The 16048-nt window shown below is 48.2% G+C and overlaps 1 protein-coding gene across 2 annotated transcripts in view; it reads right to left on the bottom strand.

Annotated features, from left to right (window-relative positions):
• Positions 1 to 16048, bottom strand: part of ITGB5 (integrin subunit beta 5) — a 117509-nt gene that overhangs the window by 52182 nt on the left and 49279 nt on the right. For both annotated transcript variants that reach the window (XM_041770516.1, XM_041770603.1), the window contains one exon: positions 1148 to 1309. In XM_041770516.1, the coding sequence (XP_041626450.1) occupies positions 1148 to 1309 (162 nt within the window). The remainder of the gene's footprint in view (positions 1 to 1147; positions 1310 to 16048) is intronic.

Raw genomic sequence — 16048 nt, 5'->3', positions numbered from 1 at the left:
TAATCGCGTCCTGAAGGATTTTAAGGGCTAACGATGGGTACAGAGGTTCTCATCCGCTCTATAGCTATCAAGTTTTATAGTTATGAGTCCTTTTTCCAGGCTCCATTATTCTTGGATAATATGAAAAGTTTGAAACTGGAGATAGGGGCATCTGGGTGGCTCAGGTCGTGATCTCGGGGTCCTGGGATTGAGCCCCATGTCAGGCCCCCTAATCAGTGGGGATCTGCTGCTCCGTCTCCCCCTCCCCACTGCTCATGTTCTCTCTCGTTCCCTCTCTTAAATCAATAATTTTTTCCTTAATCAAAAAAGAAAGGAAGAATGAAAGAAGGAAGGAAGAAAAAAAGAAAAAGAAAGAAAGAAAGAAGAAAGAAAGAAAGAAAGAAAGAAAGAAAGAAAGAAAGAAAGAAAGAAAGAAAAAGAAACTGGAGAAAATAGGCTTGCCTAAAAAAGAAAATTATAAAATATTTCTCTCTAGTCAGACACCAGAGTGGACTTGGAAAGGAAGGGAGTATAGATTTTTTTTTTTTAATTGCATAGTAAGTGTGACAAGATCTTGATCACTGTCAAGATGATCTGGATGGTAGGTACACAGGAGTTCATTTCACTGGTCTACTAGTATACATGTCGAAGTTTTGCATAGATTATTTTAAATGACATGATCATGGTCCTAGACTATTGATAGTGGAAGGTCCTTGGGGCCTCCTATTCTGTGCAGGACACCTGCAGCCACACTCCTCACACTGACGGAGCTCAGTGCCTCAGGGAGCCCATTTCTAGAAGACACAAGGCTTTATCTTCACTTGTTTTGCCGTATAACTTCTATCCCAGTTTTGATCTCTGCAGGTGCATAGTCCCTGCCCTCCTGTAAGATCTCTTCCACCCTCTGAGATCTATCCTGTCTGCCCAGGTCACCTCTTCCTTAACTAAACGCTTGCGTTTAAGTGAACAATGGCAGAAAGATGAATCAGCTACAAAAATCTGCGAGAAATGTTCTGAGTTAATAAGGAGTTTTAGAAGCCCGGCTGGAGAAGATGGAATAAAAATCAAATTCCCAGAACAGAATGGGAAGTCCATGAGTAGAGGGCCAGGTGAGCACCTGGACCACGGGTGGGATCACGGGAGCAGGGTTAGGGTCCCCAGCCCTCACCATCTGATTGGACACAGTGTACTCGTTGGCCTCGTTCAGGTGACACTGGCCATCATGTGGCTGCACCAGGCCCCCCAGTTTTCCATCTAGTGCAATGTGGGGCACATCGTCCGTAGTGAACACCAGCAAGTGCAGCGCATCCTTTCGCCAGCCGATCTTCTCCTGAGAGAGACAGAAGTTTGATGGGTGTCAAGCATTTCTGATGGCTGCCCAAGCCTGCCCCAGGACATTGGATAGGGCACTGGCCCATCTCCCGGGGTCATGGTCTGATTCAGAGGCATTCCCCTACTTGCATAGCGGGGGAGCACTCTAGAAACCACTAAGGAAGGATACCACAGAGCTCAGAAGAGACACAGCCTGCACTGGAGAAGCCCACGTGCACAGAGACCAACCTCCACAGCTGGTGGCCACTTTCTTACCAAAAGTGTAAGGACATCCCTGAATATTTTGGTAGCAGAGTGAACACATGAAGTATTAAACATGCTGAGAGTTATCTGCACATGAGCACTTGACATGAAAGCCGAGGGCTGGATTCACAGACTTTACAAGTGAAGAGCTGTTGTTCTTCTGGAAGATGAGGGGTGGAGGGCATCACCCTGTTTTTTCTCACCATACTGATGAGTGTAATAGCCTTAAAGAACTACACTATTTTCTCCCTTGCTCCAAAAGCAGCATGGAAATAAAAAATAATAATAATAAATTACCAAAAAAGTCAGACTAACGAGAGGGAGAAAAAAATGGGTTTGAAGATAAGCCGATGAGGGCTGAGGGCAGGATGCCTCCTGTGAGGAGGAACCTAACCTTTGGAGGATGAGTCTCCTTGACTCTCAACATTCATCCAACATATAACTGCTGACCTCTGGCTGTGTGCCAGGGCCTATGGAAAGCACGGGGTCCTCAGAAGAACTTGTTCCAAATCCCAAAGAGCTTATGGGCAAATGGAAACACAATTCCAACACATCATGAGGGCGCTACGGAAGATACATACAATGTCAATGGAAACAGGAGAGGAGGAGGAGGGAAAGCCTTCCCGGGGCACAGGAAACAAGCTGAGCAGGGAGGAAAGCTGGAAGAAGAAATGAAAGAGAAAGCAGAAGGGGGTGGGTGGGTGTTGTAGGTACAAGCAAAGGCACAAAGAGGAGGCCAAGCACAATCTGGGGACCTAGAACAATCAACCTAGAAGGTCTCTGACAGCAATGAAATCTAAGCCGTGACAAAACTAATGTGTGGTGTTAGAAGTCGAGACAGTGGTTCCCTTTGGCGGCAGGACTGGGAGGGGAGTTAATAATTGAAGAGGGTCGCAAGGAGGCCATGCGAGCCTGCTTGAGATTCTCTCTCTCCCTCTGCTCCCCCATCTCTTAAAAAAAAAGAGAGAGAGAGAAGGAAAATTAATAGTGTTTTTGCAGGAAAAATGTGAATCTGTTATCCATGAGGACACAACAATGTGCTAAACACCCTGACAAGAAAGTAGAACAATCTCTAATTTGACAATGTGTATTAAGAACCTTAAAGAAAATCAGAGGGATGCCTGGGTGGCTCAGTGGTTGAGCATCTGCCTTTGGCTCAGGTTGTGATCCCAGGGTCCTGGGGTACAGTCCTGCATCAGGCTCCCCACAGGGAGCCTGCTTCTCCCTCTGCCTGTGTCTCTGCCTCTCTCTCTGTGTTTCTCATGAGTAAATAAATAAAATCTTTAGAAAAAAAATCAGAGACCTAAAAAAATGGACAGAAATAGTTTCCATGGATCAGAACTATCAATGTTGCTGAGATGTCATTTCTCCCTAGATTGATTGATAAACTTGACACAATCCCAATCAAAAGCCCAGAAGGGCTTTTTGATAAAATGGTAAGTTGAATCTAAAATTCATATGGAGGGCACCCAGGCGGCTCAACGGTTTAGTGCTGCCTTTGGCCCAGGGTGTGATCCTGGAGACCTGGGATCAAGTTCTGCATCGGGTTCCCTGCGTGGAGCCTGCTTCTCCCTCTGCCTATGTCTCTGACTCTCTTTCTCTCTCTCTCTGTGTATCTCTCATGAATAAGTAAATAAAATATTTTAAAAATAATAAAAAAGAATAGGGCAACCCAGGTGGCTCAGCAGTTCAGTGCCGCCTTTGGCCCAGGGCCTGATCCGGGAGACCCGGGAGTCCCATGTCGGGCTCCCTGCATGGAGCCTGCTTCTTCCTCTGTCTGTGCCTATGCCTCTCTCTCTCTCTCTCTCTCTCTCTCTCTCTCTCTGGGTGTCTTTCATGATTAAATAAATAAAATATTTTTTAAAACTTTTTTAATAAAATATAAATAATAAATAATAAAATAATAAAAAATAAATAAAATTCATATGGAAAGGCAAACAATAGAGACTAACCAAATAATCTAAAAACAACAAAGTTGAGGGACTCATTATCTAAGGTCAAGGCTTATTAGCAAGTCACAGTAATCAAGATACCCAGTAAACATATAGACAGTTGAGCAAGACAGAGATAAATAGACCCCATACATATCAATTCAATAGAAGGTACTGGAACAGTTAGACATCCATGTGGGAAACAAAATGAAGCTCAACCCATACCTATTACTGTATACAAAAATTAACTAGGCCTAAGACTTTAAAGCTTCTGAAGGGATAGGAGAAAACTTTTGTGACCTTCGAAGAGTCTAAAGGTTTTTTAGATCAGATGATTCGCAGGATAAAATTTGATAAATTGGACTTCATCAAAATTAAAAACATCTGCTCTTTGAAAGATTCCATTAAGAAAATGAAATGGCAAGGCACGGACTGGGAGAAAACATTTGCAAAGAAATAAAAAATCTGATAAAGAACTTGTATCCAGAATACGTAAAGGACTCCAAGATCAGTAAGAAAACAACTGAATTTAAAAAGATAGCGACTGGGACGCCTGGGTGGCTCAGTGGTTGAGCATCTGCCTTTGGCTCAGGGCAGGATCCCAGTTTGGGGATCGAGTCCCACGTCGGGCTCCCTGCGTGGAGCCTGCTTCTCCCTCTGCCTGTGTCTCTGCCTCTCTCTGTGTCTCTCATGAATAAATAAATAAAATCTTTAAAAAATAATAAAAATAAAAAGAGAGAGCGACTTGAACAGACATTTCACCAAAGAAGAGATAGGGATGAAAATAAGCGCATGGAAGGCGCCTCAACATCGTTAGTCATTAAGGAAATGCACTTAAAACCACAGTAAGATAGCCGCTAGATCGTCATTTTAATGGCAGAAACACCAACTCTGGTAATACCAAGTGCTGGTAAGGCTGTGGTACGACTGGAGCTCTCATAATTGCTGGTGAGAACACAAACGTTCCAGCAACTTCGGAAACAGCTTGGCAGATTCTTATAAAGTCGCACATATACTTTCCATCCACCTAGCAATCCCCTTCTTTGGCATTTACCCAAGAGAAATGAAGCCCTATGCTCACGTGAAAATTTCTATGTAAATATATATTTTTTTTAAGATTTTATTTTTAAGAAATCTCTACGTCCAACACGGGGCTTGAATTCACAACCCCAAAATCGGATGCTCTACTGACTGAGCCAGCCAGGTGCCCCCCTATGCTAATATTTATAGCAGCTATTCATAATCATCCAAAACTAGAAACAAATGTACATCAAGTGGTGAACAGAGGGATACGTAGTACATCTATAGAAGGGAGTATTATTGTGAGCAAAAAGGAACAAAGCTACTGATATGCACACCTTGGAGGAATCGCCAAAGCGTGATGATGATAAATGAGAAAAGCCTGACTCCAAATGCAACCTACTGTCTAACTCCATTCATATGATGCTTGGGAAAGGACAAAAATATAGAGACAGACACAAATTGGTAGTTGCCAAAGGCGGAGGGTAAAGGGAGAGCTCGGCAACAAAGGGATGCTTGGAAACTTTCTGGGGTGAGGGAAATAATCTCTCTCCACTATAGACTTGGCTGGAAGACTTTAAAAAAAAAAAAAGATTTTATTTATTTATTCATGAGAGACACAGAGTGAGAGAGAGGCAGAGACACAGGCAGAGGGAGAAGTAGGCCCCATGCAGGGAGCCCGACGTGGGACTTGATCCTGGGATTCCAGCATCTCACCCTGGGCCGAAGGCAGGGGCTAAACCGCTGAGCCACCCAGGGATCCCCTGGCTGGAAGACTTTCACCTAAAAGGGTGAATTTTACTCTGGGTAAATCATCCCTCAATAACTGGACCTCAAACAAACAAACAAACAAACAAAAAAACCCTTCAAGAAGGATACATCTAGGGGCCCCTGGGTGGCTCAGTAGGTGAAGCATCTGCCTTCAGCTCAGATCATGGTTCTGGGGTCCTGGGACTGAACCCCACAACGGGCTCCCTGCTCAGTGGGGAGTCTGCTTCTCCCTCTCCCTCCCCCTGTTCATGCTCTCTCTCACTCTCCCTCTCAAAAAAAAAAAAAGTCTTTAGACTCAGGGATTCGACTTCAAGGGACTCCATCTGCAAGAAGCTTTCTGAAGTACACACAGCAGTATTTTCAGCAGTAGTGACACGCAGGGAAAGATGCGAATGCCCTCCCATTCAGGAATGGTTAAGTAAACAGAGATACCTCCTCTCTGGCCATTAGAAATGATAAAAAAAAAAGTATGAAATTATGTATAAACATGTGTAACATGAAGTGGAAAACAAAGCATCCAATGTGATGATGGCGGTGGGATTGCAAACCATGTGAGAAATGAGCATTACTTTCTATGAAAGAGAGAGTAAGAGCAACTGAAACAACATGCACCAGAATGGGGTTGGGGGTGAGAAGACGGGCAGGATCATTCTCTTTTAGCCACTGTCCCCCCAGCTGTCTTTCACAAGCAAGTACTAGTTTCACAAGAGCGGGTTTCAAATGCTGGTCTGTTGTTCAACTGTTTCCATCTTCTTTTCTTCCACGCCAGCTTCCCGGAGGAAGCTTGTAGGAACCTCAAGGAGGCTGGCCACCAGGACACAGGGCAACGGAGAACCTGGGTGCCCCAAGAGAGGCGTTTCCCTTCGTTGCCATCCCTGAATCACCTGTGCAGCTTTGACCAATTCATTTAACACCTCAAAAATATTCTTCTTGTTATTTTTTTTAATAAATTAATTTTTATTGGTGTTCAATTTACCTATTCTTCTTGTTAGTAATAGGGGTGTATGTGTGTGGGGGGGGGATAAATGAAAGAATTCATTAAAATACTTAGCAGGCTCTCAACTAATGACCGCTGGGTCCAAGATAAATGTTGGTTAAATTGAAAGGTTGCATCTGAAACAGAAATAGCTCAACAAACAAAGAACGGCACAGCATAATAATAATAATTCTGTTTTCTCTGAAGTGGACTCTTGTTATGTAAGTGACGTTAACAAACTTGGCCCAGAGGTCGGGCTGCAGGGAATGAGTCAGGACATGCTTATTCATTCACCCAGGCTTTTGGGCTCAGATTATATAAGCAGTGACTCCACAGTGAATTTACATTAGAAATAATTTCCCTACCGTCTGCCTGGACTATTTTGAAGGCTTACGTCCTGTTTTCCATGTTTGGGGCAGACGGCAATAGTGGGAAAGTGGGAGGTTCTTTTCAAAGAAAGAATAGTGGGGCACCTGGGTGGCTCAGTGGTTGAGCATCTGCCTTGGGCTCAGGTCGTGATCCCAGGGTCCTGGGATCGAGTCCCACATCAGGCTCCCTGCAGGGAGCCTGCTTCTCTCTCTGTCTGTGTCTCTGCCTCTGTGTCTCTAACGAATAAATAAATAAAATCTTAAAAAAATATTAAAAAACAAAGAAAGAATAGCTACAAAATGGATGTGGTGTGGGAGCCAGAGGACGTGAGCTTCTGAACAGATGAGGCTGAGGCCAAACCTGCTCTGCTCAAACTGAGACACCTCTCTCGGCCTTGGCTTCTTCATCTGTAAAATGGAGGAAATCCTATTCTGCAGGGTTGATGCTAGATGTAGACATAACATATTAAAAAGCCCTTAGTACATAAAAGAGGGGGCTACAAAGAAAAGTTTATAGTTATTACTCTAAGACCACTAGTAATCTCTACATTTCTTCTCTTCATCTTTCACTGCTTGATTGGGGAGGCTCCACAACCATCACAGCGACGATGAAGTACTGCATATTGGAAAGTTTATTTTATTTTATTTTATTTTATTTTATTTTATTTATTTATTTATTTATTTATGTATGATAGTCACACACACAGAGAAAGAGAGAGAAAGAGAGGCAGAGACACAGGCAGAGGGAGAAGCAGGCTCCATGCACCGGGAGCCCGACGTGGGATTCGTTCCCGGGTCTCCAGGATCGCACCCTGGGCCAACGGCAGGCGCTAAACCGCTGCGCCACTCAGGGATCCCCCCATACTTGAAAGTTTAAAAAAGACTTGAATTCAAACCATAGTGAGAGTCTCCTGCACACCTAACAGAACAGCTGAAACGAAAAAGATCGACCACGTCGGATGTCGATGGAGATGCGCAGTACACACTGCCGCTAGGAACGGGAAAGGGTAAGTGTACTTTGGAAAACGGTCTGGTAGTTTCTTAAAAAGGTTAACCACCCACCAGATGACCCAGTAAATCCACTCCCAGCTAGAAAAATAAAAGAAATAAAGGCAAACATCCACACAAACACTGGAACACGAACGTTCAAAGGGGCTCAATGTTAACAGGCAAAAACGACCAGATCTCAAAAACAACCCAAGTATCTGTCAACAGGAAGACGGATAAACAAGCTATGGTCCATCCATTCAATAGAGTTCTACTCAGTGACAAAAGGAAAGGATGGAGACACTTGACAGCATAGAAAAATCTCAAAATAACTGTGCTCAGTGAAATAGACCAAGCCAAAAAAGTATACACACACACATATATATACTCAACCGATACAAGTTTAGCCAAATGCAAACTAATGTATAGTGGCTGCCTGGGGTGTGGAGCAGGACACACAGGAGGGAGAAATGATGAAGGAGCACAAACACTCACCGGGGAGAGAAAGACACGCTCATTATCTCGACTGTAGTGTATAGAGACATGTACGTCCCTCTCACGGGTGGGGTGTGAACGCGTCAACATCGCTCAAGCTGTACGTTTTCCATATGTGTAGTTTATTGTACATCAGTTAGATCTCAATAAAGCTGTTTTGTGTAAAGAAGGCTTGGTTTGTTCATAAAGACTCTAAAATACAAGAAATGACATGAACAGAACAAATGTCAGGAATGTGCCGGGGAGCGCGGCCTGGACACGTTCCTGTGTTTGGTGGCAGCAGGGCTGGCGTAGGGGGCTGTCCCCGGCCAGCCTCCCGTGGGCCCCACACCTGCCTCAGCTTGTCTCTCTGGCCTGGGGCAAATTACTCAATCTTGCCCAGGACCACTTTTCTTCTCTAAAATGCAAATCCTGGGGATCCCAGGGTGGCGCAGCGGTTTGGCACCTGCCTTTGGCCCAGGGCACGATCCTGGAGACCCGGGATCGAATCCCACGTCGGGCTCCCGGTGCATGGAGCCTGCTTCTGCCTCTGCCTGTGTCTCTGCGTCTCTCTCTCTCTCTCTCTGTGACTATCATAAATAAATAAAAAATAAAATAAAAAAATAAAATAAAATACAAATCCTATAAAACCGACTGAACGGGGGCCCTTGGGAGGGTGACAGAGGAGGGGCACAGACCATAACTGTCCTTGTTATTTCCGTGGAGTTGCAAATCTGTGCCTTAAGTCTGTAATTCAGAAGCACACAATCTTGCTTTTGCACTGCAGGGTCATGGGTAATGTTTATTCCCCTTTCTGCTCATCTGCATTTTCTTTGTTTTTTTTTTTTTTTTAAGAGATTTTATTTATTTATTTATGACAGATACACAGAGAAAGGCAGAGACACAGGCAGAGGGAAAAGCAGGCCCCTCGCAGGGAGCCCGATGTGGGACTCGACCCCAGACCCCAGGATCATGACCTGAGCCAAAGGCAGATGCTCAACCGCTGAGCCACCCAGACATCCCTCATCTGCATTTTCTATACTTTTAGATTGAATATACTTTCTTTTTAGGAAAAAAAATCATTTTAATAGGAAAAAAAAAAAACGAACCCCAGACCTATGTATTTAGCTAAATTTTCTCCATGTCTTGGTGTGCGTGGGTGGCTCAGCTGGTTAAGCAACTGCCCTCGGCCCAGGTCATGATCCCAAGGTCCTGGGATAGAGCCCCGAGTCGGGCTCCCTGCTCCGTGCAGAGTCTCTTCTCCTTCTCCTTTCCCATCGCCCCCTGCTCGTGCTCTCTCTCTCTAATAAATAAATAAAATCCTTAAAAAAAATTTTTTTTCCTCCATGTCTCAGAGTAAAAATATTTCAAAGTCGGTTTCATCAGATGCCACAGAGGTCAGCCCTGGAGGAAAATGGCAGGGGCTGGGCGGGTGGAAATGGACCAGATTCGGAAGCAAGACCTCTGGCACCTGGCCAAGGCCACGATTCATTTAACTCCCTCTGGTTGGGGCTCAGATCCACATCAAATTCGCCACAATGTCTCTTTCGGCCTTCCAAGCCCCATCCCTGCACCCACTCGGGGGGGACCCCGCCTTTTTCATCACCAAGAGAGACAGGTAACAGGGCTTGCGGCCTCGTGTCCTCCCAGCGGCTCACAGGGTCTGGTCCCGCAGCCCGAGGACGCCTTTCAGTCAGAGGAGCATCCTCCTGGCCTCTCTGAGCTCTCTGTCCCCAAAGGAGGGCTCCTCCCACCCCGAGTTTGTTCCATCTGTCATTCCCTCTTCCGCTCCTTTTCCATGCGCCTAAGATGACCAGCTCATGACCAGCTGAGAATAACTCTTCCTGTGACCCAGCTACGCGGCCCACCTCACTTGTTTCTCTCTCTTTTCTAAGACTGGCAGATTCAGGGCTTCTATTTGCTCTCCACGATATTATTTTTTATGATTGATTGATTGATTGATGACACACACAGAGAGGCAGAGGCCCAGGCAGAGGGAGAAGCAGGATCCCTGCGGGGAGGCCGAGTGGGACTCGATCCCAGGTCTCCAGGAGCAGGCCCTGGGCTCAAGGTGGCGTTAAACCGCTGAGCCACCGGGGCTGCCCTCTCCATGATTTCTTCTCATCAGACCTCTCCATGCGACCCCCAGACAGCAGTTCCCGGATCCTGTGTCCTTCCCGGGTGCACCCACAGTCCTCTGCTGTGGTTGCACTTTCAGGTCCTGTAGGGGAGCTTCCCCAGTACTAATGCGCAGGGGTCCTCCTCTCCCTGGGCTTGACCTGCTACCTGGCCCTCAGGGTTTTTAAAGCTCCCTGGAGGAGCCTCACGTGCAGCCAAGGAAAAGAACCAATCCCATGGCCACTGCAGGCCTCGCTCCTGGGGCTTCTGTGCCCACTCGGAGCTCCTTTGGGGCCCCCTACACTGTCCTACCCCTGCCCCTCCGGTTGCTCTCCCAGCAGGTGGCTGAGGTCAATGGTTAACACGCCCCGCCCCTCCTCCCCCGTTTGTAGACATCTGCTTGGATGACTGGCCATCACACCCTGCCCCTGACCTCTCTCCTGAGCTTTGTTCCTAGGTCTGCCGTCACCTGGAATTCAGCTCATCTGAAGATGCAGCACCATCGTTACCCCCTTCACCCGTCCCTCCAGGCTTCCCCGTTTCTGACAACGCCTTCTCTAGAAACCTCGGAATTATCTTTGTCTTCGTCCCTGGTCCGCCACCAGCACTGGCCAGTCCCACGCTGCCGATTCTCTCCTACAGTCCATTCCTACGCTGAGCCACAGCCCTCGGGCAAGGCTACCCACGATTTCCAGAATTTTCCCTTCACCTCCTAAACGCTGTAGGTGAGCAGGCACAGCCGGAGGCCCACCTGCCTCCTGGCCTCCTCCCTCCACCCTGCAGGGACGCGTGACCGTGACGCAGTGCGGCCCGGCTGCTCCGGAAGGCAGTCTACACGGGTAGGTGACCGATTAGGTGGAAAGCAGCCACCCAGCGACTGTGGGTGTGTGTCAGGGGTAAGGCATGGCTGGGGGAGCTGTCACCAAGCCCCAAATCGCTGACCCAGGTCCCTGGAGGCCAACCCTCCAATTCTGTAGGGACCCGTCTCACTGGGCCTGGGGCCAGAGAGGACTTTCCCAGGGTGGAAAATTCAGTATGGAATTTGTCCTCGGCAGCAGAGATCTGGAGCTGAGGGAAGAGAGAGAGGGGTTCAGGGCCCCAGCACTGGAATCACAAGAGCATTACAGCTGCCCCGCGCTCGACACTCAGTGAAGAGCGAACAAACGAGCACACAAAGTCGGAGCCGGGCACCGAAACCCTCCCTGGCAAGGCCAGAAGCTTTGATCACATCCCTCACGATTCCACCAGCTATCTCGTATGCTTCCCAATCTAACAAACATCTTCGTTCAAATACCTAAATATGGGAAGCACCGATGGCTACGGCATTGCTTGCTGTCTGCTACGAGCTGCAGAAGCAGGAGCGGGGAGAGGCGGCAGACAGCGGGGACGGTCACGGGGAAACCGGGCAGCCAGGCCTGAGAGTCAGTCGGGGGGACCTGGGGCTCTGTGACAGGAGTCCCTGCGAGATGAGGAAGCGGGAACGGAGAGGGCAGACCAGGCCTTCCTGGCCTGGAGAAAAAAATAAAACTGGCTCCTCCCAAGAGTGAAGACAAATTTGCTGGCTTGTTTACTTCTGACTTCTGGCCCAGGACAGCATGGGGACTGGGCAGCAGAGGATGTGGCTTCTCTGTCATCATCAGGGACTGCAAAGTTGGACAAACAAGGAAGGTCACTCAAGAGATCACGAATAGGCTTCCAGGGGCACCTGGGTGGCTCAGTCGGTGAGGCCTCCAACTCTGGTGTCAGCTCAGGTCGTGATCCCAGGGTCATGAGTCGGAGCCCCGTGTTGAGGTCTGCTCTGAGTCTGCTCGAGACTCTTTTCCTCTCCCCTGCCCCTCCTACCTCCCTCTCTTGAATAAATAATTAAACCTTAAAAAAAAAAAAAGGCTCCATCTCCCCTGCCAACCTCCAGTCTGTCCCTGGGTCTCTCTGAACAGCTCCCCCACTGTACCCAGGCTTTTACCCTATGGCAAGGTGGCTCCACGGAAAAGACATTGGGGGAAGGGAAAGCTTTTCTAGGCACCAGGTCAAAGGAAGCTGTGCTTGGCACACAATTGAGCATGCATGGTGGAGTTCACGGTGATGGTAGCCAAACACAAATGCCGCTTAGGGGGTGCACTGCCAGGAGCCACAGAAGACCGGCCGGGACGGACTACTCCAAGAACACACACACTAGCGGTGACGGGGCACAAAACTGACTCACAGGAAATACACGGCACCTGAAGTTTGGGAGGAATCCCAGAGGTGGTCTTGTCCTCGCTCCCGCCCCATGCGAGGAAGAGCCGTCCTCTGGTGTCCCCACCCCAAGGGCAGGGGGGACCCTGCACACATTCACCGCCCCATCTGGCAACCTACTCCACTGCTGAGCAGAGATCTTGGTTAGAGAACTCCTCCTTACCTTGAACTTGACCCTACTTCCTGGCAGCTGCCCCAGCACACCTCCCACCCTTCAGAACAGCCGCGGGAGTCTACTCCCTCTTCCGCGATGATGTCTGAGGTCAGTGATGCTTCTTCCCTGGTATCTCTCCTCCTGCTTGACCTTTAACCACTGCTCCTAAGATTTGGTTTCCAAGCCCAGCAGCAGCCACTTACTCACCGTCCTCTGTTCTTTCACTGTCAACATGTGTCTTAAACACAGCCCCCTGGGCATAGGCAGTTCCCCAGATGTGGTCTGACCTCACAGAGGAAGACAGGGCTGACACTGGGCTCCCATTAGGTCTGTCAGTCCCCAGATCCATCTCAGAGCGACCTGCTTACACACAGGGACCATAACAGGGCATGACCAGCGAGAAGGGTGGCCTCAAGAACGCCCCTACAGGAGAGTGCCAGAGAGAGCCTGGACTGCTGCTTCCTGGGAACGTGAGAAAAGCTGATGTCCCGCCCGAATGAACGCGGGCTGGCCTGCTTGTTTGGAGGCGACACTCCCAACACTCTCTGGTACACGGTGTTCAAACACAAGGCGGCTTGGAATCCATATGTCATCCCAGGGGCATGTTCAGTGAGGATGGAAACACTAGCTTTACAGAACTGGGTCTTCTTCTTCTTCTTTTTTAAAACATTTTATTTATTTATTCATGGGAGACACACAGAGAGAGGCAGAGACATAGGCAGAGGGAGAGGCAGGCTCCCCATGGGATGCCCAATGCAGGACTCAATCCCAGGACCCTGGGGATCACGCCCTGAGTTGAAGATAGGCACTCAACCACTGAGCCACCCGGGTGTCCCATGACTGGGTCTTCTGACCTCAAGGTCAATCTAATTAAAGTGAAGGTATTGATACAGCCCATGGGCCTCCGTCCGCACTGACGAGTCACCCATCACCCACTAGCTCCCTCACTGCTAGAAAAGACCCACCATCTGGGGAAGTGTCTCGCCACAGCGCTGTGAGTAGAGCCCTGAATTATGGATGAGAAGGCCGATAGTCGAAGTCCCATTTTACAGACAGGGAAGCCAAGGGCTCACTGCGCTCGCGCATCGGTGCTCTGACCGTGGGACGGCACTAGTGGACTCCCTGGAAAGTCCTCAGGGCCGACAGGGCCACCGTTGTCACTGTTTCCTGATAAACAAGAAACTCTTAGCTCCAGAGAACAGCAACATGTACAACTGTGTTCCCCGAGGACTGTTTCGGTCCTCCTCGCGTGGGAAATTATAATGGTTCCTTGGATGGAGACTCGCTGTCTTCAGAAGCACACGCCTCCCACTTCTCTGCCCCTGCGTGACCACAACGGTCAGCAGTCACTCTTAACATCAAGGGGAAGAACCCCCGCCTCGGAGGCAGGTGAGTGGGCACGGTTCCATCTCTGGCTCTCTCGTTTCTTGCTGCCAGAACCTTGAGAAATTACTCAACCTTTCCAGGCTTGTTTCTTCGTCAAAAGGGGACACTAAAACCACATTCCGAGGATTAAGTAAAATGAGCCCTTTGAAGTACTTGGCATGAAGCCTGGCTCTCACAAAGCACTGAGCCAATGGTAATCAATAACTTCATCAGTATGGGAGACCCAGAGGCAAGGAGAAGGAGGTGACCCCTTGAGGGAGAGGAACGCTGTGATTCAGTCAGTAGGTCCTAAGGGGCCAGGTCCGGGCACTCCGCTGTGTGCTCCGCTGGTACCGCACGTTGTCGGACAAGCACCTGTCTTCCAGCCCGAGTGATGCTCACAGGTACAGGTGCTGTGGCTCATCCATCCGGGCATCCTCACAGCCCCTAACACAGAGTCTGCACACCGTACCTACTCAGCAGTCTTCAAAAGTAGTAACAAATCACTGTACCTTACCCTTTCCGGCAAGTACTGGGAGGGAGAACAAGTTTGGGGGAGAAAATGAGGAAGGAAAAGGGGGTTTGTCTGACCAGCCGGCAGGCAGATCCCACAGCAGTTCTGAGCTCGGGAGCCACGGAGCCTGGATTCCAACACCGGCCCATGAGGACAACAGGGGTGAGTTCTGATTGGCCTCCCCAATCGTGCTCACATTCAAGTCTATTTCCATCACTTTATAACAATAATCATGTTCCCATTAGTTGTTTTTCCTGCTTCCATCCATACTTCGCAATGAACATTTTTTTTAAAAAAAATCTGTTCTGCGGTTAAACCTAAGGAGGGCAAAAGTGTAGTATTTCTTTCCTTGGGGAAAGAAATCTTGGCCTGTGAGTCAGGATTTAGACATTCCCTTCGAGCCCAAGCCCAACAACATGCAACAGATCGTGTCTGATGTGGACTCTACGGGACAGTCCAATCCAAATGGAAGAAGAGAAGTATTTGGAATGCATGAAGCTGAACCACATGAAGTTCCTATTTTTTTTAGCAGAAACTATTAGTCAAGTATCAAGTACCATTGATCAAGTATCAGTAGCTTCACATGGTTCCCGCTAATGTTTACACATAGCTGTTTATTACCTACTGGTGGATCTGCAAGCTCAAATCAAACCCCGAAGATAGGGACTTTTTCCCATTTTTCTTCAGTTTTCTCCACCACACCTGCCCCTGAACACGCACTGGGCACTCGATAACTACTTCCTGAGTTGGAAGTATGGCCAACAATGGGGCTTCTGGTTCTCTTTAATGGATGCATACGCAGTGCAGTAAATGACACGGAGGCAGCCTGGTCCAACAGGAGGGTGGATGGGCTAGGAGCCAGGTGGACCTGCCAGGTTCCTGAACTTAGAAACATAAATGAATCTGTGAGAACAAGGCATCTGTTTACTCACCAAATGTTTAAGAGGGTCCTGTTATGTGTCAGGCAATGTGCTGGGTGCTAGGGAAATATGGTAGTGAGAAAAGAGATTGGGTCCCTGCCTTCAGGGGGCTTACTGTCTCAAAGGGGAGGCAGACACCACTCAAGAGTGGCTCAAATACAAATAAAATGGTAACCAGAGTAGAAGTGACCAAGGCCCTGGTGCTCTGACCTCATCAGGAGGCTCAATCGGGCTTCCTCGATACATAGACGAGTAAGTGGAAGTCTGATACATAAGTAGGCAGAGATTAGACAGTCAAAGAAAAGCAGGTTTGAGGGGAAGAAGGGAGGGATGAAGAGGCGAAGCAAAGAGGATTTTTAGGGCAGTGAAGCTGTTCCGTATGGTACAACAATGGTGGAAACATGTCATTGTACGTGCGTCCAAATCCATAGAACTATACCAAGAGGGAACACAGAGTCGACTACGGTCTTTGGCTGATAACGATGTGTCATTGCTGGTTCATGGATTATAACAAATAAACCACTCTGGTGGGGGATGTTGATGGTGGTGGGGGTGGCGTGGGGCTAGAAGGGAGGGCCGCAAGAATAGGAGGTAATTGGAAACTGTATTTTCTCTTCTATTTTGCTCTGAACCTAAATCTGCTCTTAAACAAAACAGAGTT

Source organism: Vulpes lagopus, chromosome 1 (assembly GCF_018345385.1).
Source record: "Vulpes lagopus strain Blue_001 chromosome 1, ASM1834538v1, whole genome shotgun sequence".
NCBI lineage: Eukaryota > Metazoa > Chordata > Mammalia > Carnivora > Canidae > Vulpes > Vulpes lagopus.
Note: the sequence above shows the minus strand (reverse complement) of the source record. Positions and strands in the feature narration are given on the sequence as shown.